The sequence below is a fragment of the Macaca thibetana genome, chromosome 3 (assembly GCF_024542745.1).
Source record: "Macaca thibetana thibetana isolate TM-01 chromosome 3, ASM2454274v1, whole genome shotgun sequence".
NCBI classification, from domain to species: Eukaryota; Metazoa; Chordata; class Mammalia; order Primates; family Cercopithecidae; genus Macaca; species Macaca thibetana.
In genome coordinates, this window is record NC_065580.1 from 14,367,110 (window position 1) to 14,394,545 (window position 27,436).

The 27,436-nt window shown below is 36.7% G+C and overlaps 1 protein-coding gene across 2 annotated transcripts in view; it reads left to right on the forward strand.

The window, feature by feature from the left end:
• The window catches only part of TPK1 (thiamin pyrophosphokinase 1), a 389,586-nt gene that overhangs the window by 226,011 nt on the left and 136,139 nt on the right, over window positions 1-27,436 (forward strand). For both annotated transcript variants that reach the window (XM_050784905.1, XM_050784906.1), the window contains one exon: window positions 25,940-26,086. In XM_050784905.1, coding sequence (XP_050640862.1) covers window positions 25,940-26,086 — 147 coding nt within the window. The remainder of the gene's footprint in view (window positions 1-25,939; window positions 26,087-27,436) is intronic.

Here is a 27,436-nt window from a genome sequence, read left to right on the forward strand (position 1 = left end):
TGTGATGCAATTATGTGAGTCTAATGCGTTGTGTCTAACTGATAGTATCTATAATACAGTATTCTGTCATTGAGCCTTGAAACAAATCATCATATCTTAAATTCAACAAGGCCCAAATCTAGAGAGAGCCCCAAACTAGGAGATGAGGGTGTGATCTGGAAACAAATCTGACAGTCTTCTGTTTTTTTTTTTTTTTTTTTTAATCTAGCCCATGCATGCTGGAGGGTTTCTTTTTTTTTTTTTTTTTTTTTTTGAGGTCTGATACATTTATTTATCTTTATATATTTTTTATTTCAATGGTTTTGTTTTTCATCCCTCAACCCCATTGTTGAAATCTGACCTTCTCCTCTTCTGAGTCCTCAGTGTCCGTCCTCAGTGTCCGTTGTATCACTATGCCTTTGCACACCCATAGGTGAGCTCCCACTTATAAGTGAGAAAATGCAGTATTTGGTTTTCCATTTCTGAGTTACTTCACTTAGAATAGTGGGCATGGCAGAGTTTGACTGGCTGTCCTCAACTATCACTCGCAGTTAGGTTTAGCTACTCTACATTTCCATACCCTCCTTTATTTTTTCTTTAGGGCATTCTGAACAATTTTGATCATTTTATTAATTATTTCTCATTGTTTACCTAAAGTCATTCTTGCCAGCTTGACTGTACAGCCCATGAGGCTGAGCTTAGGTCTGCTTATTCATAACTCGACAGCAGTATTTGCATATAAGAAGTACTCCTTGAAAGTTTGGTACGTTTTATGCACTACAAGAACATACAGGAGAGTGGAACATAACACAGTTGGGGGACAGGCTTTTTAGAGAAGGCTGAGACATAATAAGCAAATGGGAGCTAGACAGTGCATTAGTCCATTTTATGTTGCTATAAAGGAATACCTGAGGCTGGATAATTTATAGATACGAGCTGTATTTGGCGTATGCTTATGCTGGCTGTATAAGCATGGCATCAGAATCTATTTGGCTTCTCATGACCCCTCAGGAAGCTTTTACTCATGGCAAAAGGTGAAGGGGCAGCAGGCCTGTCACATGGCAAGAAGGGAGCAAGAAAGATGCCAGGCTCTTCATAAGAACCAGTTCTCTTGGCTGGGCATGGTGGCTCACACCTGTAATCCCAGCACTTTGGGAGGCCGTGGCAGGCGGATTACGAGGTCGGGAGATCGAGACCATCCTGGCTAACATGGTGAAACCCCATCTCTACTAAAAATAAAAAAATTAGCTGGGGCAGTGGCACGCGCCTGTAGTCCCAGCTACTTGGGAGGCTGGGGCAGGAGAATCACTTGAACCCAGGAGGCAGAGTGCCGGGTCCGACCCACAGACCCTGACACAGTGACAGATGAAAGACATACACTGACACAGATATTTTTCCTGTCAGTGGGGCTAAGGGGTTCTGCTGCCTGAGTCTGCAGCTTCGGCCTTCATAAGACAGCAAAGTTCACATTTATTTAGTACAGATTAAATGACAAAGTTCTCAAGTAAACACCACTAGAGGGTAATTAACATTGTCGACCTCCTGAGTAGAGAACAGTCATGAGCCCGCAGATGATCAAAGGTTGGTCCTAGGACCACTCAGTAAACAAACTATTTAGAAAAAGTCCTAGGACCACATAGTAAACCAGCTATTTAGATAAACTCCTCTACATTCCTATGTATCTGTGCCTTCAGCGAAATCTTTTACTGAAGCTAGCAAACCTTCATTTCCTATAACTTCAGCGAACAGTGGAGGTCTGAGATTGCACTCCAGCCTGGGTGACAGAGTGAGACTCTGTCTCAAAAATTGGGGATCGCATTTCAACATGAGATTTGGAGGGGACAAACATCCAGACTATATCAGACAGAAAAGGGGAGAAGAGTGTTTCAAGAAGTATTATTGTAGTGCACACAGAGTGCGGGTAGCACTTTGTAGGAGTGGGCGACCCAGAGAAGTACTTAAAGCCCGTTACTTTATATACTAGATTGGACAAAGAATAGTGTGTTGTGAAGAAGCATCTAACTTATGTGGGGAGGCTTGAAATGTAAGAGTTATTATATAACAAGACAAGGATGCCCTCTCTCAGCACTCCTATTCAACACAGTATTGGAAGTTCTAGGCAGGGCTGTCAGGAAAGAGAAAGAAATAGAGGCTGTTCAACTAGGAAGAGAGGAAGTTCAACTATCTTTGTTTGCAGATGACATAAACCTATATCTAGAAAAGCCCATTGTCTCAGCCTAAAAGCTTCTTAAGCTGATAAGCAGCTTCAGCAAAGTCTCAGGATACAAAATCAATGTGCAAAAATCACTAGCATTCCCATACACCAACAACAGGCAAGCTAAGAGCAAATCATAAATGAACTCCCCACTCAAAATTGCCACAAAAAGAATAAAATGCCTAGGAATACAGCTGATGAGGAAAGTGAAGGACTTCTTCAAGGAGAACTACAAACCATGGCTCTAAGAAATCAGAAATGACCCAAACAAATGGAAAAACATTCCATGCTCATGGACAGGAAGAATCAATATCATGAAAATGGCTATACTGCCCAAAGTAATTAATAGATTCAATGCTGTTCCCATTGAATAATTGAATAATAAAACTACTAACACGTTCTTGACAGAAGTAGAAAAAAACTATTTTAAAATTCATATGGAACTGAAAAAAGAGCCCAGATAAGCAAGGCAATCCTAAGCAAAAAGAACAAAGCTTGGAGGCATCATGCTACCCGACTTCAAATTATACTACAGGGCTGCAGTACAAGAACAGATACATAGATCAGTGGAGCAGAACAGAGAACCCAGAAATAAGACCACACACCTATAACCATCTGATTTTTGACAAACCTGACCAAAACAAGCAATGGGGGAAAGATTCCCTATTTAATAAATGGTACTGGGAGAACTGGCTAGCCATATGCAGAAAACAGAAACTGGACCACTTCCGTACACCATATACAAAAATCAACTCAAGATAGATTAAAGACTTCCATGTAACACCCCAAACTCTAAAAACTCTAGAAGAAAACCTAGGCAATACCATTCAGGAAATAGGCACAGGCAAAAATTTCACGATGAAGATGCCAAAAGCAATTGCAACAAAAGCAAAAATTGACAAATAGTGTGTAATTAAGCTAAAGAGCTTCTGCACAGCAATAGAAACTATAAACGGTAAATAGACAACCTACTGAATGGGAGAAAATTTTTGCAATCTGTGCATCTGATAAAGCCCTAATACTCAGCATCTATAAGGAATTTAAACAGATTTACATGAGAAAAACAACCCCATTAAAAAGTGGGCAGAGTGATTAAATCTGAGGAAATGGAGTATCTGTGAGCTTCCACCTGACTTTACATTTAACTTGGAAGGTCAACACTGTATTTTATTTGATGTTATAGCAAGATAAAAGCAACATTAGAAGGGAAAATAATACAGGATTTCCCTCCACCCATACTCCTACCTCCATATGGGATCATGGAGGCTTTTTAAAATTTCTTCTGATAATACACATAAACTGTATCAAATCTTTATATGCCTCTTCTCCATCTAATAAATCATATCAAATTATTATATATTTTGTATTTCTACTTATTAAATTATAAATATGAATTTATAATCAAAGTATATTTTATAGTAGACTCTTACTATAAAATGTTAATTGTAATATAAATAAAATGCAAAATAGTATTTAATATTAAAGAACTATATGTTAGAAATTCATAGAATTTGAATTAGGTCTGTCCTGATCCTAAAAGAGTTTACTGTCTAGAACATGAGATTAAATTTTTAAAATTCCCCTAAATTACCTTATTAGTTCATGTATTCATCTAATTTAACCCTAATCACCCTTAATGTTTATTCTTCTACAAAAGGATTCTCTCATACCTGGGACTTTTTAAGGCTTTGCTTTCATGTTGCCACATTGTTTATCTGTAACTGAGTCATGAATAATACATTATCAGGATGCCATCTGATATGCCTGAGTCTTCAAAGGACACATATTTTCGAATGCTGTGATACACACTTGAGATCTAAACCCTGGGATTTGGTGGAAAACATTAAAAGCTGTCTCTCTAAACATCTAAACATATAAGATGCACATTCTTTACAATAAAGCAGAAATAAATTAAGATTCAAAGGCCCTAAGAATAACAGGATTAGGTCTCTTTAGGATATTTACTAGTATTATATGGCAACAGGATCAGTTACTTCAATTTTAAACATAGACTATATGTTAGACAAAATCTGAGCAGAAAAGTTCCCATTAATTTCAATCTGAATGCTTTAGAGATCTAAACCAATACTAGTTTTATTTGCTAAAACCTCTACATTTTAGCCTGCTTGTATTATGCCATGTTATTTCTTAAGCAGTTTTTTAATCAAATAATGAACGATGGTGAGTAGGTTATATGAATGAGGGCAAATGCTTTTATATATATATATATACACACACACACACACATAAATGACTGTGATTTAAATACTACTAAAGGCCATAGGTTTATTATATATTTATTTTTTATTTTCCTAATAGGCTGGGCAAGTACTGAATTGTGATTTACATGTCTTAAGACATTTCTGTATTATTTGATTATGTCCAAATTGAATTTCTTGACTCTTGACCATTAGGACTCTGTTAAGCGTAGTCTTTCTATTTAATTTCTACATGGCATTTCTCAGGTAGATACATTATCTTTATACATCAGCAAATATTATGAACTTAGAATATTTTGTTATATCCTCTAATTATCAGTATTGGATTTAGGTGTACATTATTTTTTTGTAATGGGCTTGTGGATTTGTTTTATGTTCATACTAAATATGAACATTCTCCTCAATTGAAAATAAAATTTAAGGCTAACTGTCTGATTGGACTAATTACTCAGCAGCATAAAAAGATGTGACTGATGGGGTTGCAGGAAAAACCATGATAGTACCCCAAGAGATTTCTTTCCAGGTACTCCAGTGTCTCAGTACAGCTTGTTCTCATGAACTGATATCTTTGGCATGGTCTAAAGGAAAATATGTGTGTGTGTGTGTGTGTGTGTATAAAAATGTATTCTGAAAAGGAAAAAATCTTTATAGCGGAGAAGGCTGGCAGATACCACATCAATCAAGTGAACAACATTAACATCGTTATATCATATTAATAACACCTTCCTACATGGATATAATTTAAGAAGGGCACTTGTGGAGTTCTTCTCTAAAATCCATAATTCCACTTTAACCTTTAAAGTAGTCAAAGAACTCCAAATTGAAGAATATTCCATAAAATGCCTGACCAACATTTTTAAGGCCAAGAAAAAACGACTGAGAAATTGTTATGGCCAGAGTAGATGAAGAAGACATGACAACTAAATGCAGTATGTTAACCTGATTTCTGTTGTGTAATGGAAAAAGAGGACATTAGTGGAAAGCTGTTGAAATGTGAATAAGCTTGAAAGTCTAGTTAATAGTAGTGACCAATGTCAGTCTTAGTTGTATCCTATGTGCCATGTTTAGACAAGATGTTAACACTGCTGAAAACTGGATGAAGAGTATACTCCTTGTACTATTTTTGGAACTTTTTAGTAAATCTAAAATTATTCCAAAACACAACACTTCATTGAGAAAATGTATTCACTGTTTAAAATATGCTATTATCGTAGAACAGGTGTAATCTTTTGTTGAATGTCTCACGGTAATATAGAATAAAGGCAAGTGTTTCTTAGTACTTAGGCAAAAAAAAAAAAAAAAACCCAATGCCTTTGATGGACTCTCCCACCTTTAAAATATTTCTTCAGGAAATTTCAAATTGTGAGTTTCTGCTGCATATTTAGACAACTGTTTTACATGAAAATTATGCCTGGTAGAAAATCTTAGGTAGACATTTGATGGTCTTTAAACTATGGAGACAGCCCAGACGCTCTCAACTTTCCCACTTTCCCAGGGGATAAATTTAAAAATACGGTTAAGACTCTGTCAAAGGTAGAACTGCCACTAGATATGTTTTTATCAGGATTAACTCTAGAAGTAGTAACCTATGTATTCCTGCCTCCCCTTCTTGCCTGTCAGTCTCCATCCTGGTCTCCTTCAGCCTCTCATTTTCTCTGGCACTGCCTATACTGACATTCTGACATACCTGCTTTTCTCCTCTTTATCTTGTTTCCGTGGCCTTCACTTACCACTTCTGTGCCATTCATTAACTCCCTAATTTGTACCTTTAATCCTAAACTCCAAAGCTGGTTTTCTCCTTGCTAACTGGAAGACCAGAGGAGCTTCATTTTATTGTCTAAAACAAAATTCATCTTTGTTCTCACGAGAACCTCATTTTGTCTTTTTGTATTTCCTTTCTCATTCAATGGCGCTACCATCCACCTGCCTGGCAGAAATCTAAGAGTAATTTTATGCTTTACTCTACTATCCCTCAACAGTTGGTCACAGTTCCCTGAAATTCTTCAGATCTCTGTCCTGTGCCCACTTTTATCTTTGCAGTCTTGTTGCCGCTATGTTAGTTCAAACATTTATCATTTCTCACTTGGGTTATTTTATTAGCCTCTGCTTGCCCCCTTCAGTACATTATCTTACCAAAATTCATATCATATATCTTAAATGTACATCTGCTTTAAATTTTTTATTGTCTCTCATTGTTATGTATTTAAGAAATATGTATTTAATGAATAAATGCATCTCTAATAACATCAATGCAAATTCCAAAGGACATTATGCTAAAACTTAGCTGGCATATAGAACTTTCTGCAGGACTCTTCTTGCTAGCATTCTTGATGCCATGTTAGTTCTCCTGTGACATGTATCCAGGTGCTTTAGAATCTTGCTTGTCTCTACCAATTGTGATAATGAATATGCTTATTATTGAAAGTAATAATTACCACCTTAAACTTTAATAAAATGTTAATCTTCAAAGCATTGTGATTAGAAGTCAGGTATTCGGGTGCTCAGGATAGGCCTGGCACTCTTTTTAGCTGCATGACAGTAGAAAGATATTTAAGGTTTTTTTTTTTTCATTTTCGGTTTTTTGTTTTTTTTTTTTTAAGACAGAGTCTCACTCTGTCACCCAGGCTGGAGTGCAGTGGCATGATCTCGGCTCACTGCAACTTCCACCTCCTGGGTTCAAGTGATCCTCCTGCCTCGGCTTCCCGAGTAGCTGGGATTACAGGCACACACCACCATGCCCAGCTAGTTTTTGTAGTTTTAGTGGAGATGAGGTTTCACCTTGTTGGCCAGGCTGGTCTCAAACTCCTGACCTCCAAGGTGATCCACCCACCTTGGCCTCCCAAAGTGCTGGGATTACAGGCGTGAGCCACCGCACCCGGCTAGTATTTAAGTTCTTTAAGCCTCAATTTTCTCATATGTAAAGAAAGAATACTAACTCACCTATAACAGAGCATTACATAGTAAAGTTCATAGTTCATAGTAAAGTTCATAGTTCATAGTTCAGTGCCTGCTCCATAAGAAGTCCTTATTTTAAAAATTGGCGATAGTGGTGATAGTAATAGTAATACACTCTTGTGCAACTAAATGTAATAGATTTTGTGGAATAATATCACTTAAGAATTAGATTATGTCTTAGAAATCTCTTCAATTTGTTACAGTTTATTACCCAGGTTCATGGGACTCTCAACATAGTATTGTGGGGTTTTTTTTTTTTTTTTTTTTTTTTTTTTTGGACATATTCTAGTTTTACAGGAACTCTCAATATCAGAAACTTGAATTAAACTGAGAGCTTCTTACATGTTAATGTATTTCCCAGGTGAGGTCTGGAACTTCCCCTATTCCCAGGGAACCTATATATATTAAATATATCTCTGTATTTAATAGAATCCAACAGAGAGTGAGATGTACAACCCAGGTAACTATTTTTGTATGTTGCCTTTGTGTGGAGTAAAAAGGAAGGATCTGCTCTACCCTTGCTAATCCTAGTATGGACATTATATGCCTTATGCTCATGGAAGGATATATTACCCTAAGATTAGGCAAAAGTTCATGTTAGAGTTCCACAGGCAAAGTTCCTCCTCTTAGACATACCATAGAGAATATTAGGTATCTTCTTCGAGTCAGCTTAACACACTTTTACTTAATATCTGTTCTGTTTAAGTCAGTATGCTGTGATTTCATGACTAAGTCCATGATCTCAAACAGCCTTCAGTCTAATGGAGGAGACAGATTTACAGGTGACCATAAACTGATTTAGACTACTGTAATAAATACTGTAACTTGCCTCTTCAGAATAGATTCGACTTCTTTTGGATAGATTACTCTGCAGTTATTTAGATATATAATTCCTCTTTGAGAAAATGGAATAATATAGTTTTTTTCTAATGAAATTGAAGCTCATGTTGAAGCCTTCTGTGAACACCATATTTAAGGCAGCACCCCCCAACTCTACCTCTTGAATGCCTTGGTTGAACCATCCTTATATCTTCCCCTGCTCAATTTTCTTGTCGCCATCTGACATACTACATATTTAGGATATTTCTATTACATATTCATTCAATGTGTTATAAACTTCACACGGACAGGGAATTCTGCATGTTTGTACTCTGCTGTGTCCTCAGCACTTAAAACTATACCTGGCACCTGTAAACATATTAAAACACATAGTGGGCACTCCATAAATATTTATTAAATGAATCAGTAGTTACAAATATGGAAGAATCTTGTAACAAACTCTTACCAAAAGTTAGCAAACATTAAGTATCTGCTTTGACTTAACAAGGCTCAATATATTGCCACAGAACTTATCCATTGAAAAATTTTTTATTTTGGCAGTACATGGAAATATCCATTATTATATCTACTATTATATGAATATATATAATTATATTGTAAATGGTTATATATCTACTATTATATGATTATGTATGATTATTTGATTATAAATACCTTCAGTATTTATACCTATAGCAGAGGAACTTCAGTAGGATGTATGTTGTGTGTAAGTAAAAATTGTACAGTTCATATAATATCTTCCTCTCATTTCCTTAATTGGTATTTTATAACTTTTGGGACCTGCTTCTTCTTCCGAGTTCTAAGTTATTTGTAAAAATCGAGAGCTAAAACATGAGAATACATGAAGTTTGTCTCATATGCCATTGCCATCGTGAACTTGATAATAATAAATCTTGCTGTCTTTCTTGAAGAAGAAACAATGAAAGGAATACTGTTCAATTCCAACATCAGCTGTGTAACTGAGGCATTGTAATAACTTTTATGACAAGTTCACTACCTTTTTGCCTGTGCCTGTGTACCTCAAAGGGATACGGTAAGCTTAAATTGATAATTTTTATAAGATTCTAGAAAGTAACATGACACATGTATTCATTTTATATATATTCAACCATTCAGTTACACATAAATATGTCTATATACACCACTCCTTGCTTTTTAGTGTATAACAACATTGTTCTGTTTGTTGAGTGCCAAAGTAACTACTTATATGTTCAGATTTTGGAACAAACGCAGTGCAAGCTAAGTATCAGACAAAGAAGCAAAGCTAAGGAAAAGATTTCTGGGCATCATCCTGTGTTAGGCTATTTCCTAGATCATTTTGGAGAAGCCTTCAAAAAAGGAATTCACGTCTCTGTTTCTCCTTCTTAGAGATCAGCAATCTTTTTTATAGTGCTGTGCAACGAGAGAAAATAGATAAACCCAGTGCTTTGAAGTGACTTGGGAGATGTTGCTGCAGATATAAAAAGCTTACTACCTTAGAGGCTGTGGCAACCTGATCCATCCCTGCCAGAGGAGAAGCATGCTTTTTATAGGCCCCAAGACAAGGGTTAAGTTTATCTGCTTACCAGGAATCTCAGCTTGATGACTCACCTGCCAGATAAAATTTCTTATTAATGCAGAGAATTCCAGATTTGGTTGGCGTGAGGCTCCTCTTCAAAACACACTCTGACCTTACATGAAAAGAAGTATTTTATTTTGAATTACAGCATCGTGAGAATGCAGAAACTGCAGATGTAGAAAGAAACTATATATTGAGGAATTTTGTAACAATAGTGCACATATAATAGAACATCCTGAAATTACTTAGTAGATTGTAAAATTTGTCCTCATTCTGTATATTCCTTAGCCAGAGAATATTACATGTGGTAGTCCCTATATCTATAATTATGATTGTCCACAATGATAATAGTGTCTATATTTTTAAGAAATGTTTTGGGGCTGTGCACAGGGGCTAATGCCAGCAACTTCAGCACTTTGGGAGGTCGAGGCAGAGGATTGCTTAAGCCCAGAAGTTTGAGACCATCCCGGGCAGCATAGTGAGACCTCGTCTCTAGAAACAAATAAAAATGAGCAGGGTGTAGTTGTGCATGCCTTTAGTCCCAGTTACTTGGGAGGCCGAGGGGAGAGGATACCTTGAGACTTGGAGGTCAAGGCTGCAGTTCAGCCATTCTCGCACCACTGCACTCCAGCCTGGGCAATAGAGCGAGACCCTGTCTCGAAAACAAACAAAAATAAATGTGTGGCTTATAGTTTAAGCCATGACTGAAAAACTGGAATGATGTTACTGCTCATGACAGGTCTATGTATGTCAGATTGATATATTTTTAGTGCTGATTAAATAGGTAATGAAGAAAAGAGATGCATGTAATTTTTTTTTTTTTTTTGCTTTGTGTTAGGTGATGAGCCTAGATATCTCAGAAAGTTCCATTTAAGTTAAGGAAGAAGATGGAATGCTATAGTATTCACTCTCTATCTGTCTCCTCTGTTAGTAGCTGGAAGTAGAAGTTCATGTTGTATCCATGCCGTCTGCTTTCCCATTTGTACTTAGCCCTCCATGGTTAACGTGCTGTTTCATAACAGAAAATGGCATACAAAAATCCAGATTCATGGAGTGGAAATAAGATGATACTAACTTCTTTCCTGAATCTGCTGTGTACCTTCCCCCGTGAACATATATGTCGATGTATATAATTCTCAGTATGAACAACTGGATCAGGATATCTTGAAACATATTAGGAAATAGGAATATCTAAATCAAGTTCTATTGATTGCAGTTTAATTCTGTTTCCTCATGGATTTCTACTAGAGGATTTAGATGCCTGTAAGATTGACCCTAAAGATTCTGATTTTTTTTTTGTAAAGCATCCATATAAATAAAGGGAATTATTTTAGAGAGGAAATTATTATTTGAACAAATATTTTATTCCAGATTACAGATTTACTGTGATGCTCATGGATATGGAATATGTTTAAGGTAAATAGCAAATAGCGTTGCTTACCACTTTCAGGTCAGCCTGGGGGTGGCTTCAACTTATGAAGCAGACTTACTGCATTGCAAGAAATACACTTTAATTTAATTAATGTCACTGCAGTAACATGTTTAACATTCTCATTTGGCATTATGAAATGGTCCAGTGCGTATCTAGAAACCAGAGTGTTAATGACAAAGTGCCAAATTTGCAATCAAAATGCTATTCTCCCAGAAGGTGGAAAGGGGATAATTAACGTAAACTGTGTATGTTACACCAGATTGCTAGATCTAAGGATTGCACTACAGCAAGTCTGATGGCCACCTGTTATAACTGGGCAATAAAAAATAGAGAGAGTTTTAAACCACTCAACTTTGGGGGAAATAATACACCAAAAATAGTACAAATAGCCAAATCTATTTTATGCAGACATGGAAGCTAGATGTTTCATATATCACTTTCAATGAGACTATGCAACTGAGACTTATTTTATGATTGAATTCCACCAAGAAATAGATTAAAACAAATCATGATGATGAGAGGATAGTTGCTATTAAGAAATGATCACAAGTACAGATATACTAATTCCCTGGGACCAGAGCATGTCTTTATCACAGTCAATCGGTTCCAAAGTGGCTTGGAAAATTGTCTTTTGGCAACTTGATCATTGGTGGGTGTGACTGAAGAAAAAGGATACAGATTCTGAGCTATCAACCCATTTTCCGTGGAAAGGGAAGGAGTGACTGTAGTGTACTTTCAGGTATTCAACTTTAGCGGGGCCTTATGTATGTTAGAGAATTTTTAGCCAGAGTAAACGGTACTTGGTACTTTTTGAGTAGGACTTCAACAGTAGATTTTGGGATGTTTTCAATTGTGTACCAAGCAACATTTATAAAAGAAAATTGTATGGCCAGGCGCGGTGGCTCAAGCCTGTAATCCCAGCACTTTGGGAGGCCGAGACGGGCGGATCACGAGGTCAGGAGATCAAGACCATCCTGGCTAACACGGTGAAACCCCGTCTCTACTAAAAGATACAAAAAACTAGCCGGGCGTGGTGGCGGGCGCCTGTAGTCCCAGCTACTCGGGAGGCTGAGGCAGGAGAATGGCGGGAACCCGGGGGGCGGAGCTGGAAGTGAGCCGAGATCGCGCCACTGCACTCCAGCCTGGGCGACAGAGCGAGACTCTGTCTAAAAAAACAAAAAAGAAAAAGAAAATTGTAATATCCTTTCAAGTCTATCTCCAAATAGCTAATTATAAAAAGAAAATTGTAATATCCTTTCAAGTCTATCTCCAAATAGCTAATTATTTCTGAATATAAGTCACACTTTTATTTTTCATTTTACACTAAACACTTTTATTTTTCATTTTACACTAAACACCTAGTGTGTTAAAGATGGCGTAACACACTTTAATACCACTAGGTATTATGGCCATTCTAAACCATAAACAATGGATCTTTTCATTCCTCATAACCCCTGTAATTCAAAAGGAATACCTTTGAATTCACTAAAATACCTTCATATCCTGAGAATGTGAGAGGTTTGGACACCATAATTACCTCTAGTAGGTTTTATAATATCTATGCTGTTTATACAGACCCTGATTTTATGTATTGTTATTTACTCATAATTCCTACTCTTCTCCTCAAAGAATTTAATTTTCAGCAAAGATAAGTTGAATAAAATTATGTTAAAAAAGAAACTTCCCACAAGGGTGTGTTTTTTTTTATTCCATTCAACTCTCCTTACCACTCACTTCTGATATAGGGAAATGTAAATACATGCGTATTTGCTCCTCCTGTCCCATGGTATATTTATATGGGGAAGAAAAATAACACATTTCTACATTTTCTAGATATAACACTCTTGTGTTTGTTTATATGCAAAAAATGTCCCATCTATAGGGATCTCATTGATCTGGCTTGAAAACCTCTAGTCCAGTTAATCAAAGAAATATCAATATTCAAGACAGCTTTGTGAAGAAAGCACTATTATTACATGATTATTACAAAATCATAAGGCAGCCAGTCTTGAAATGTTTAATTAAAAGATTCAAAATCATTGCCCAGGGTGAATCAGAAAAGGTTTTCATTGTTCAGGGAGTGAACTCTCTGTCATTGTCCTATACACTGTCACGATTGGAGTACCTGAAATTAACGTGCTTTCAGAGATTCTTTGAAGCAATCTGAGGGTAAACAGAACACACCTATGATAAAAGCACTGCATCCAGTGTACCTAGGGAGTGCTCTAAAGGAGGAGAAATGTCACAGCAGTCATCAGATTTAGGTTGCTTGGGGTCAACATATGAAGAACCTTTAATTTCTAGATAAGAAATTTGAGCCTTGATCTATATAGATAATCATAAGCTATTAAAAATTTTTGAGCAGAAAATCATAAGGCAATTTAGAAAAATAATGTAATGGTTGTATGCAAGCTGCATTGAAGGATGGAAAATCTAATGACAGTAATAAAAGAACCAATTACCGTGTTCTTTGAAGAACAATACTTTAGTCATTTTCTCCATCAAGAATTTGAGAAAGGAATAGAGACCTCAGAAATTCGTTTTAAAGTATGTACTTGGTGCTGATTAATCTTTTTTGACAAAATTGAAACCTCAAAACTATAACTATTCAGCTAACATCTATTAGGCATGTGCCAGGCACTCTGCTAAGTATTATGGATTGAGAAATGCAAACTGAATGAGACCTAGTTTCTGACTCTAAGACCTTCCTGTCTTTTGGGTGGATGCACTTGTAATCAGATTATCTTGATACACTGTCAGTAGTGCTACAGTAGAAGTCTGATAGGATGGATGAGAAGCCCACTGGAAGCAAACATTTTCCAGTCTAGAGTGTTCAAAGACTCCTTCCTAGTGGAGGTGGTCAGTCTGCTGAGTCTTGAAGGTATGGTAAGGGCTTACCAGAATAAGGGCAGTGTTTACTTTGAGTATTCAAAGTTAAAGATAAACCCCTCAATTCTGGTATGTCAAAGAATAGGCAGTCCTGCGAGAATGTAATAATCACACATACACCCTTGGTTCAGGCAATATTTACATTTGCTTCCTTTAACAAGCTAGCAGAGAACTTTACTGGATTGGTCAGTCTCTCCTGGACTCTCCTACTGCTGGTTCCTATCTTAGTGTGTCAAGGATCTCTGCCAGCAAGACTTTCTTTTTCCACTTATGCAAGGAAGTTGGAGTCCCTTGGCTGAGCTCTCCAGAGAGGTACGGGGCCATCAGTGCTAGAGGGTTAATGAGGGTATAGACTGCCTGGGATTTTATGCTAAAACTTTTACCGGGGGATTATGGTTTATAGCAGACACGTGTCTTAGCACAGATCCTCATCACAGCGCCCTCAGTTTTTCAGATGCAAAGAAGCTTGTATACGTTGCTGACTCTTCATGTTTGTGTTCCTCCCCCTTTTTAAAAAACACTTTTTTTCCTAAAATAACATGTTGAAAAAAAGGGTTTTTTATAATCATGTGTTATAGACTGAGTGTTTGTGTCTCCGAAAATTTCCCCAGTGTGATTGAGGAGGTTGGGCCTTTGGAAGGTAATTTGTTCATGGAGGTCGAGACTTCATGAATCGGATTAGCCCTGATGAAAAAAGCTCTATCTCTACTCTCTGCCGTGACCATGTGAGGATGCAATGAATAGATGGCCATCTGCAAACCAGGAAGAGGGTCCTCACCAGAACTGCATCTGCTGACACCTTGCTCTTGGGCTTCCCAGCCTCCAGAACTGTGAGAAATAAATGTTGTTCAACTATACAGTCTAATTTGTTAAAGCAGCCCGAGCTAAGATAACACTTTTATGACATTTCTTAATAATACTATGTTAAGAGTTCAGAAAAGTAAAACACTGTATCCAAGTTCACTTTTTTTGGTGGTAGAGGTAGGCATCTTCTGGAAATACTTACAGTAATTACATGCTTTACAAGGAAAGGAGGGGAAAGGTGATAGTTTTAGCACTAAAGTTTGAAATCTTGTGATGTTTTCTGAGATTTTTTTTTTTAGATGGAGTTTCGCTATTGTAGCCCAGGCTGGAGTGCAATGGCGTGATCTCGGCTTACTGCAACCTGCGCCTCCCGGGTTCAAGCGATTCTCCTGTTTCAGCCTCCCAAGTAGCTGCGATAACAGGTGCATGCCACCATGCCCAGCTAATTTTTGTGTTTTTAGTAAAGACGGGATTTCATCATATTGGTCAGGCTGGTCTCAAACTCCTGACTTCAGGTGATCCTCTTGACTTGGCCTCCCAGAGTGCTGGAATTACAGGTGTGAGCCACCACGCCTGGTTGTTTTCTGAGAATGAAAGTATGGTTGTCCCTTGGTATCTATGGGGGATTCGTTCCAGGACCTACCGTGCATACCAAAATCTGTGGATGCCCATGTCCCTGATATAAAATGGCATAGTATTGGCATGTAACCTATGTATATCATTCTGTATACTTTAAGTCATCTCTAGATTATTTATAATACGGAATGCAATGTCAATACTATGTAAATAATTGTTGTACTGTATTGTTTAAGGAATAATGGCAAGGAAAAAATCTGCCCATGTTCAGTACAGACACAATTTTTTTTTCTGTATATTTTTGATCCATAGTTGGTTGAAACCTATGGATGCAGAACCCCTGGATACAGAGGGCTGATTGTATTTCTAGAATGTAAATGTGGGGTGGGAGTTGAAGATGTGATTTATTTATGTCATTTATTATGGAAGCAAATGGACTTCATCTTGTGGAGCCTGGAGAACCAATACTTAATTTTTTTTTTTTTTTTGAGACAGAGTCTCGCACTGTCGCCCAGGCTACCATGCTGGAGTGCAGTGGCATGATCTCTGCTCACTGCAACCTCCGCCTCCCGGGTTCACGCCATTCTTCTGCCTCAACTTCCCGAGTAGCTGGGACTACAGGCGCCCGCCACCGCGCCTGGCTAATTTTTTGTGTTTTTAGTAGAGACGGGGTTTCACTGTGTTAGCCAGGATGGTCTTGATCTCCTGACCTCATGATCCGCCCGCCTCAGTCTCCCAAAGTGCTGGGATTACAGGCGTGAGCCACTGCGCCCAGCACCAATACCTAACTTTAAGCAGAACATTGGCAAGCTCAGATTTAATATTTGGAAAACTTACTGTCATAACCAATTGAAGGACTCCTTGGTTATAGAGGCAGCATTGTAGATAAGAAGGCCAGTGGATTTATCCATGTGAGAATTATGATTTCTGAATTAAGGCTGTGACAGGGATGATGAAATAAGAATTATTCGAGAAAAATCTAGAATTTCCTTGGATTTCTTATCTGTGAATGGAAGCCTCAAAATTTTGCCATGGCAAGAGACATTATTTCTATCTCACCCAAACATGCTTACACTAAACTAGACCTTACGTTATAATGTAGCCTGCTGGAAATGGAAACAGGATCCCTGTAGTAGTGCTTCCCTAGCTTGACAAGATGCAACAAGATGTATCCTGTGTTTGTTCATATAACGTACGTTGGTACTATAAAATACGAGTTCTTTACTTTCTCTCTGGTTTTTCATTGAGCTTCGTATTAATCAGTAGAATTATTTTATCGGCTTACTAAAACATGTTTTAGTATTGCTTTTTTTTTAGTCAAATTATTTGTTCTTGCTCTATCTTGATCCCACTCATTCCTCCAAACCCTGAATTGGCTCTTCCATCTTCAAATTATAGGATCAAACAAACCAAGAATTTCATTATTCTATTGAAGCCTCACTAGAGTGCAGCACACATCTTTGAGAGTTAAAGGAAGCTTATTAAGCGTAATCTAAATTTTTTATACCCTAGTGTTTAATTTTGTTAAGTTGGCTATGCTAACGTTAGTTGCAGCTCTCAGACAGTAGGGTAAACATATGCCTTGGTTTACATGGGATAGTTCCAGTTTGTGCCCGTATTCTTGGTGTAATTTATTTATAATGTCCCCTTTTTACTTTCAAAAGTGTCTCAGTTTGTACATTAAATTGTATGATCACCCTATCTTTCAGGGAGAGCCACAAAGAAATTGTCCATTTATGCATTTCTAGAATTCAATTTATGAAAAGTAAATGTAATTAAAATATGCTGACAGCCACTGTGCCTGCTGTAGACTTCATTCATACTGTCTCTAAGTCTTTTTGAGGACAAATGGAGTAAAACTTGTCATTTGTTTACTGAAAGATTTTTACTGCTATAATAGAAAAATGAAATTACTTCTCTTTTGGTGCTGTATGTCCGTCAACCAGTCTTGTCATGATTCTATTAAGGTAAATAATGCAAAGCTGAGTTTTGCATTTATTTTCTAAACTAAATACATACTATGACTATTTAACTTATTGTGGTAGCAAACAGAGAACCTTGTATGGACTTATAAGTGAAACAAATCTTGAAAAATGTGATAATGAATTTAGTGCATCCCCTACCTTTACAGATGAGTGACCCAGATCACAAGGAGATTATGTTACATATATGTGGTTCATGGCTACTTAAGTAGCATACAGTGCTATAACTAGACCTCCAATGTTTTAATCCAGGGATTCAAGGTTCTTTTCGCTAGATGGGATTGCATATGAAAACCACAGGCTACCTTTATTCCCCTCCCAGTCATCTTGTAAACAAAAAGGTCCGTGGAAAACATCCTGACTTTAGAGTAGGAAATATATGGAAAGCAGTCAGAAATTGATATTTTACATTTCATATATTTAAAATATGGCATAATAGGTATGTGCTGAGTACCTTTGTGTATGTGCACCAAATATGTTTTAATTTTTTTTTTTTTTTTTTTTTTTGAGACAGAGTCTCACTCTGTCGCCCAGGCTGGGGTGCAGTGTTGCGATCTCGGCTCACTGCAAGCTCCACTGCCTCCTGGGTTCACGCCATTCTCCTGCCTCAGCCCCCCTAGAAGCTGGGACTACAGGCGCCCGCCACCACACCGGCTAATTTTTTTGTATTTTTAGCAGAGACGGGGTTTCACCGTGTTAGCCAGGATGGTCTCGATCTCCTGACCTTGTGATCCGCCCGCCTTGGCCTCCCAATATGTTTTAAATTTTTAATTGACTGCATATGTTTATGGGGTACAACGTGATGTTTTGATACCTGTATATACATTGTGGAGTGATCAAATCAGGATAATGTGAATATCCATCACTTTAAGTGTTTATCATTTCTTTGTGGTGAGAACATTGAAAATCCTCACTTTTAGCTATTTTGAAATATATAATACATTATTAACTGTCATCACTGTGCTGTGCAATAGAACACCCGACCTTATTTCTTCTAACTGTAACTTTGTACTCATTGACCAATGTCTGTTTTTCCTCCATCCACCAGCCTCTGATAATTACCATTTTACTCTCTACTTCTATGAGTTTGACTTTTATAGATTCCACATATGAGATCAGACAGTTATTTGTTTCTTTGTTTCTGGCTTGTATAGGTTCATTTACATCACAAATGATAGAATTTCCTCGTTTTTTTAAAAAGGCTAAATCATATTCCATTATTTATAGATACCACAGTTTTTAACCCACTCGGTAGGTACTTGGGTTATTTCCACATCTTGACGATTGTGAATAATGCTGCAGTGAATGTGGGAATGCAGATCTCTTCAGCATACTGGTTTCCATTACTTTGGGTAGGTCCCAGCAGTGGGATTGCTGGATCGTATTGTGATTCTATTTTCAGTTTTTAGAGGAAATTCTATACATTTCTTTACATAGCTCTACTAATTTGTAAAACCACCAAAAGTGTATGTATAAGGGTTCCCTTTTCCCCACATCTTCACCAACACTTATCTTTCAACTCTTTGATAATAGCCAGTCTAAAAGTTGTGAGGTAATAATTCATTGTGGTTTTAACTTGCATTCATCTGATGATTAGACCATGATGAGCATTTCTTCACATATCTGTTGGCCATTTCTATGTCTTCTTTTGAGAAATGTCTTTAAATCCTTTGCCTATATTTTAAAAGGGTTAAAATGTGGCACATATACACCATGGAATACTATGCAGCCATATAAAAGGATGAGTTCATGTCCTTTGTAGGGACATGGATGAAACTGGAAACCATCATTCTGAGCAAACTATCGCAGGGACAAAAAACTAAACACCACATGTTCTCACTGATTGGTGGGAATTGAACAATGAGAACACTTGGACACAGGAAGGGGAACATCACACACCGGGGCCTGTTGCGGGGTGAGGGAGGGGGGAGGGATAGCATTGGGAGATATACCTAATGTAAATCATGAGTTAATGGGTGCAGCACACCAACATGGCACATGCATACATATGTAACCTGTACGTTGTGCACATGTACCCTAGAACTTAAAGTATAATAAAAAATAATAAGTATTATTTTTTAAAAGGGTTGTTACCTTGTTACAGAGTAGTCTGAGTTTCTTGTATATTTTGAATAGTAGCCCCTTATCTGATGTATGATTTGCAAATATTTTCTCCCAGCTGATGGGTGCCTCCTTTATTAATTGTTTCTATCACTGTGCAGGTGTCTTTTAGTTTGAACCAATCCCATTTGTCTATTTTAGCCCTTGTTACTTGTGATTTTGGGGTCATTATCTAAGAAGTTTCTACCCAGAACGATGTCAGTCTTAGAGCTTTTTCTCCATGTTTTCTTCTTATGTTTTATGGTTTCTGCTCGTATATGTAAATCCTTCATACATTTTGAGTTGATTATTTTATAAGGGGTGAGGTAAGGACCCAAACAACTCCCAGACTCAAGCGATCCTTCTGCCTCAGCTTCCCAAGTAACTAGGACTACAGATGCATGCCACCATGCAAAGCTAATTTTTTTTTACCTTTTACCTTTTATTTATTTTTAATTTTTTTTTTTTTTTTTTTTTGGCAGAGATGGGAGTCTTGCTACGTTGCCTAGGCTAGTCTTGAACTCCTGGCCTCAAGCAGTCCTCTTGCTTTGGCCTCAATAAGTTCTGGGATTACAAGCATGAACTACCATGCCTGGCCTCCAATTTCTTTCTTTCGTACGTAGATATCTAGTTTTCCCAACATCATTTATTGAAGAGACTACACTTTCTTCAATGTGTGTTCTTCACAATTTTGTTGAAAATCAATTGACCATAGATGTGTGGGTTTATTTTGGAGCTCCCTATCCTATTCCATTGGTTGATGTATCTTTTTCTGTCAGTATCATGCTGTTTTGATTACTATAGCATTGTAATATATTTTGAAATCTGGTAGTATGATATCTCCAGCTTTCTTCTTTTTATTGAAGATTGCTTTGTCTATTTGGTGTCTTTTATGACTCCATATGAATTTTATGAATGTTTTTTTCTATTTCTGTGAAGAACTACATTGTAATTTTTATAGGGATTGCATTGAATCTGTAGCATTGTGAGTAATATGGACATTTTAACAATATTCTTCCAATTGAAGAACATGGGATATCTTTTCATTTATTTGTGTCATCTTTAATTTTTTAATTAATGTTTTATAGTTTTTAGTATTCAGATCTTTCACTTAAAATTTGGTTAAATTTACTCCTAAATATTTTTTTGATCCTATTATTAATGGGATTGTTTTCTTCACTTCTTTTTCAGACAGTTCATTGTTACTATATAGAAACTACTGATTTTTTATTTTGCACCCTACAACTTTACTGAATTTTTCAGTTTATACCATTTTTTGGTAGCTTCTTTAGGATTTTCTGTATATATTAATAAGATCATGACATCAACAAACAGATATAATTTCACTTCATCCTTTCCTGTTTAGATGCTTATTTCTTTCTCTTGGCTAATTGCTCTGGCTAGGACTTTCAGGACTGTGTTGAAGATACTTAATATGATTTTTATCTTCTTAAATTTGTTAGACTTGTTCCATGACCTAACATATGATCTATTCTGGAGAATGTTCCTTGTGCACTTAAGAAGAGTATGTCTTCTGTTGCTGTTGGATAGAATGTTCTGGGTATGTCTTTTGGGTCCATTTGTGGTACTTTAAAGTACAGTTCAAGTCCAGTGTTTTCTTATTGATTTTCTGTCTGGATGACCTGTCTAATGTTTAAAGCGGGGTATTGAAATCTCCTACTATTATTGTGTTGAAGTCTTTGTCTCCTTTCAGATCTCTTAATGTTTACTTTATATATTTAGGTGCTCCAACGTTGGGTGGACATATATTTACAATTGTCATATCCTCTTGATGAACTGATCCCTTTGTCAGTATATAAGAATCTTCTTTGTCTATTTTTACTGTTTCTACCTAAAGTCTATTTTGTTTGTATTATATATAGCTGCCCCTGCATTCTTTTTGTTTCCATTTTCATGGAATGGCTTTTTTATTCCTTCACCTTCAGCCTATGAGTGTCCTTTAAAGTAAAGCAAGTCTTTAAAGGACACTCATAGACTGAAAATGAAGGAATAAAAAAGCCATTCCATGTTGAGTCTTTACAACAATATATTCAACCACTCTATGCTTTTTGACTGGAAAAGTTAATCCATTTACATTTATATAATTATTGATAGGTGCAGACTTACTAGTGCCATTTTGTTCATTGTTTTCTGTAGAGCAGTTGTTTTTTAGATCTTCTGTTCTTTTTTTCCACTAGTGTTCTTCCTTTGTGGTTTGATGGATGGCTCCCTGTAGTAGTATGCTTTAGATCTTTTCTTCTTATCTTTTGTGTATCTCTTAGAGGATTTTGCTTTGTGGTTACCCTGAAGCTTACATAACACATACTTAAAACTGGCTATTTCAAATTGATAACAGCTTAATTTTGATCCCATACACCCACTACACATTTACTCTTCTACTTCCCACATTTTATGTTTTTAATGTCTTGGTTTATGTTTTTTATAATACATAATCACTTGAAAAATTATTAAAGCTGTAGTTTTGTTTTTAGTAATTTTGCCTTTTATCCTTTATACTGGAGGTATAATTGTTTACCCAGCACTGTTTCAGTGTTAGAGTGTATTGGATTTGACAGTAGACTTGCTTTTATACTTAAAGTTTTATACTTTCATATATTTAATGTTACTAATTAGTGTCCTCTTCTTCTGCTTGAAGAACTCCCTTTGGCATTTCTTATAAGACAAGTCTAGTGGTGATAAACTCTCAGTTTTTGTTTGTCTGAGTATTTACTACCTCTTCATTTTCAAAAGACAGGATTGCTGGGAGTAGTATTCTTGGTTGACAGAACAACCCCCAACCCCTTCAGGATTTTGAATATATGATTTAACTCCCTTCTGGCCTGCGAGATTTCTGCTGAGAAATACACTGATACTTTTATGGAGATTCGTTTACATGTGACAATTCACTTTTTCCTTGCTGCTTTCAACACCCTAACTTTTGACATTTTGATTATGATGTGTCTTGGTGTGGGTCTTTTTTGGATTTATCTTATTTGATTTATCATAGGCTTCTTGGATTTGCTTTCTATTTCCTTCCCCAGGCTGGGGATGTTTTCTGCCATTATTTCTTCGAATGTATTTTCTGTTCTTTTCTCTTTCTCTTGTTCTTCTAGTACACTAATAATGTGTAAGTTGTTATACTTGATGGTGTCACATAAGTCTCTTAAGCAATCCTTACTTTTTTTCACTTGTCAGATATTGCTTAAGGATTAAGTAATAAAAGGACTGGGAATTGACCACTGAGTTTTGCTGTGTAGATGCCTTAGGTATTATGTTTGATGCAGTAATAAAGGGTAGCAAACTTATCTCTTATCTGTATTACTATAATGATCTCTTTTTATATCCTGACTTCTTGCCTTTTCACAGTTTATTCTCAACACCCTCCGCATGGTGACATTTTAAAATACATAGATCATATCAATCCTCAGCCCAGAATGGCCCCCCCTTTAATGTTAATAAAAACCAAGGACTTTACAATGACTTAACAAAGCTCTGTACAAATCTAACACTTGCATTTTACTCTGATTTTTCCTACTTCTACTAATTTTTAATTTTGCTCTAGCAACTTAACTCCTAAAGCTCTTTGCCAATGCCTGTAGCCATGTAACATTGTCCCTATATTACTATAGTCTGTTCTCTGAAACATCATCCCGCCCCCTATTGTCCTGCCCCACGTATCCACATATGTGGCTAATTCCCTCAACTTCTTTCAAGTCTTTGTCTACTTTATTACTTTTCCAATGCAGCCTACTGTAGCTGTCTTATTTAAAGTTGAAACATTCCCCGCAACCATTTTTTATCTTCCTTTCTCTACTCTATTATTCTCTTTTAGCATTTACCACCTTTTTCACATTCTAACTTATATACTCCTATAAAAAAACCTTTTTATCAAGTGATATTATCCTTCATTTGAATATTAACTCCATGAAGGCAGGGGCTTATGTGTTCTTTGCTGATATCCTAAGTATTTAGGATATTTCCTAGCACACGGTAAATAATCCACAAACATTGGTTAGTTTTTCTTGTCATTAGCTTGTAAATGAAGCTTATAAAAGCATCAGATGTATATCTGAGCTAATAAATATGACGTGTTTGCTTTTTTCAAAAGCTACTCCCTGTTGGAATCATTTCCAAGTAAGAAAGTACTATTTTGTAGGAGTTAGGTGATGTTAACTCAGCCTAATAATTAGCTTCTTGCCTCTATGATTATTTATTCAGTTTTTCCTGAGTATTTATATGCTCAAGGGAATCTCAGTAAACACCTGTTGTCTACTCTGTTGCAAACACTGTGCTAGTGGCTGTGATTCATAGGCCTCCTCTAGAAGGAGAGATTCACAAGTACGTCGATGTTTATAACAAAGGATGACTGGGTGATGTTAGAAATAAATGCACAGGGGTTTGGGTTCACACAGAAAAGACACACTTGCAGTCTACAAATGGTCTATTTTAGATTGAACACTCTGTCGTCTTTCTGATATCTCTGTGAATATCAGATGTCCTACTTACAGCCAGAACTAGAGAACTGCAAAAATGATCCAAAGCCAATTCCTTTTCTGTCCCACCTGCAGCTTGCATTGATCCTCGTGTTTTTAATCAATCTTGCTAAATACTTCCTGTAGGGAAAATGAGTAGTGATGAGAGGTAATCTTGCTGCTACTTTCTTCTGAAAATTTTAATGATTGATTTACAGATATTGCTTATTCATCATGATATCCCATTGTAGAAGATGGGGATTAAATTTCAGTCTTAAAGGTTATGGGATCCCTCAAGGCTTGGCGTATAGTAATGAAAAATTGAGAACCTAAAAAGGGGATTTCAGATTCTGTATAGTGAATAAACTTTCATCAGGCCTTGCTTCTGATATGAATTTAGGATTATGTGGATAGGAATATGCCATGAGCTTTTTACTGCAGCCTTAGAACTTTCTCTATATTTCGTATACAATTTCTTATTTATGTATTTCTCTTCAGTTTAAAGCTCTAGTTTTCCTGAAGTCATAAATAATCTCTGGGCCTTTCCCAAATGGTCTATCGAGGCCTTCTTAATAAGGCCTCCAAAACATAAATAGAAATGATTTACCTAACTTGATATCACAAACAGAAGCCATCCCTTTGATAAGTCTATGTCTAATTGCTTACAAGTTAACTCTTTCCTCTGAATATTAACAGATGTCCTGGACATTGCCTGTGTATTTGGAGTAATACGTACTTCCTAGATTACATGGTCTTTCTGAGCCACAAAACCTAATTCTTTGAATTCCAAAAAGATCTCTAAGGAGAATAATAGATCCTTTAGATGTATGGTTGTCTGGTTTCTGTTTCTTTTTTTCTTTTTCTTTCTTTCTTTTTTTTTTTTTTTTTTTTTGTGAGACATAGTCTCACTCTGTCGCCCAGGCTGGAGTGCAATGGCGCAACCTTGGCTCACCACAACCTCTGCCTCCTGGGTTCAAATGATTCTCCTGCCTCAGCCTCCCCAGTAGCTGGGACTACAGGTGCGCACCACCACTTGGGCCCAGCTAATTTTTGTATTTTTAGTAGAGACGGGGTTTCATCACATTGGCCGGGATGATCTCGATCTCTTGACCTCGTGATCCGCCTGCCTCAGTCCCCAAAGTGCTGAGATTACAGACATGAGCCACTGCACCCAGCCTGCCTGGTTTCTTTGATTTTTAACTTTTGATATTCCTGAGTACATATCAGGTGGGTATATTTCTGGGGAACACACAGATATTTTAGTACAGACACGCAACGTCTAATAATCACATCATGGAAACTGGGTTTTCCGTCCCCCGAAGCATTTACCCTTTGTGTTACAAACAATCCAGTTATACTCTTAGTTACTGGTTTGACTGTCTTAAAATATTTTAAGCTTAATGTGAAGCATGTTACCCTTAGTAAAAATTCCCATTCTTCTTACATTCTGATAAGGTCACAAATAGGAAACTCGTTTCAGAACTTGGTTCTTCTCTGTAATTTACTTTTAGTGCTGTTATGGAACCCCATTTTGAGGTATACATTCCCACAGTATGGCAATTATCTATTTCTTCCTTAGGCTAATGAGTCTTTTCTTGCAATATCTTCACTTATTCATTTGTCAAACTCTTGAACATCTTGTATGTAAAGCACTTTGCAAAATCCCTGGTATAACCGTTGAACCAGAGAAACACAACATTTGGCTTCATAACCTGATACCACTTATTTCTCTGGGAATTGAATAGGTTCTATTGGTACTTGGTTAACAGGTATTATTCTAAACTCATGCCATCTTTATGGATCACACATTAAGCCTTTTTAATATATTATTTTAAAACATAAACACCAATATTCTGTATTTTTGCTTATTTTTTATATGTGACTATATGTGACTCCCGGTTTTACCTTCCTTGCTTAGGTTGATGTGATCGTGACACTGGGAGGCCTCGCTGGGCGTTTTGACCAGATTATGGCATCTGTGAATACCTTGTTCCGAGCGACTCACATCACTCCTTTTCCAGTTATAATAATCCAAGAGGAATCACTGATCTACCTGCTCCAACCAGTAAGTCAAAAGAGAATATAATGTGAGCCCTTTCCTTCACAAAGCATCTACCACTTGAGTAGACTAGGAGAAAACATTGGCCCTGCTTGGGTCTTTGAACTGCGAGTGGAACTGATCATGTGTGCTTTCTTGTGGCCACTTTAGTTTTGCCTCAGGTCACTGACCAGCAAAAATGTGGAGGAGAATCCTGAAAGTTTAAATTTTGTTATGTCTAGAAAACAAGATAAAATGTTGCAACTCTAAATCGACTAAGAATTAAGTTGAGCACTGTTGCGCTTTGAACAGCTGAATGTGAATGACATTTGAGAAAAACCTCAATAGGGGAAACACAAGGCTTGGCAAATGCTGCTAATGTAATTCTTATGTATTTTGAGTGTTGTCATTATAATTGGATATAATTGGAAACTGGGTTTGATTTCATTAGGCACTTAGAAGACAATCTTGAGCTTTTACTATTCATAAGTTGCCTGGTGATTAGTTTCTCTGTCTCAGAATAATTTCTAATGATGTCTTTCATTTCCAATGATAAACATTAACGACATTTTCTCTCAGTGTAGTGCATAGAACAGAATTCTCACTAAACAAACACATTTTATGAGGTTTATTGGTGGATTTCAGTTTAAAAATATCATTTGGTAACTTTTTGTTTGTTTGTTTGTTTGTTTGTTTTTTTGAAGATAGTGGACAGATCTTTCCATGTTCGCCTCTCATTGGAGTCTACTGCTTACAGTTTTGCTTCTACCCTACCTACCATCTGTAGTGTGGCATTACTAGAAATTGTGGTTTGGCTAATAGGTTAATAGGGTGGGTTTAGTGCATGCGTACTATTCTTTAGCCAGTTTTGCATTTTTTTTTTCCTGGCTCTTTGTGTGTCTCAGCCATGTTGCTTTCTGGATAAAAGTAGAGGAGAAGAATTCAGATTTCAAACAATACTATCCATTTATTTAGTCAACAGTTACAGACTGCCTTTTGCGTATTTGTTGCACTGCATGGCAATGAAGGATAAAAATAAAGAGTTGCATATGATCTTTGCTCTCCAGATTAAGTGTAATGGAAGATCCATTCATACAAATGTAATCATAATGCAGTGTTGAAAGATTAGTACCAAAAAATGAAATAATAGAAAACTGGGGCATGTGTGTAGTAAGAAAAGTCTTCACAGAGGCACTCATGTTGTCTTCACTCAATTACTTCAACAAACATTTACTGAGTACCTGCTATTTGCCAGGCTCCTTTCTAGAGATAGAGCAGTTAACAATATAAACAGAAATCCTTTCATGCAACATACCTTCTACTGAGCTTACAATTCAACAGAATATTCAAGGATGACTAGATTCTTGCTGTGGAAGA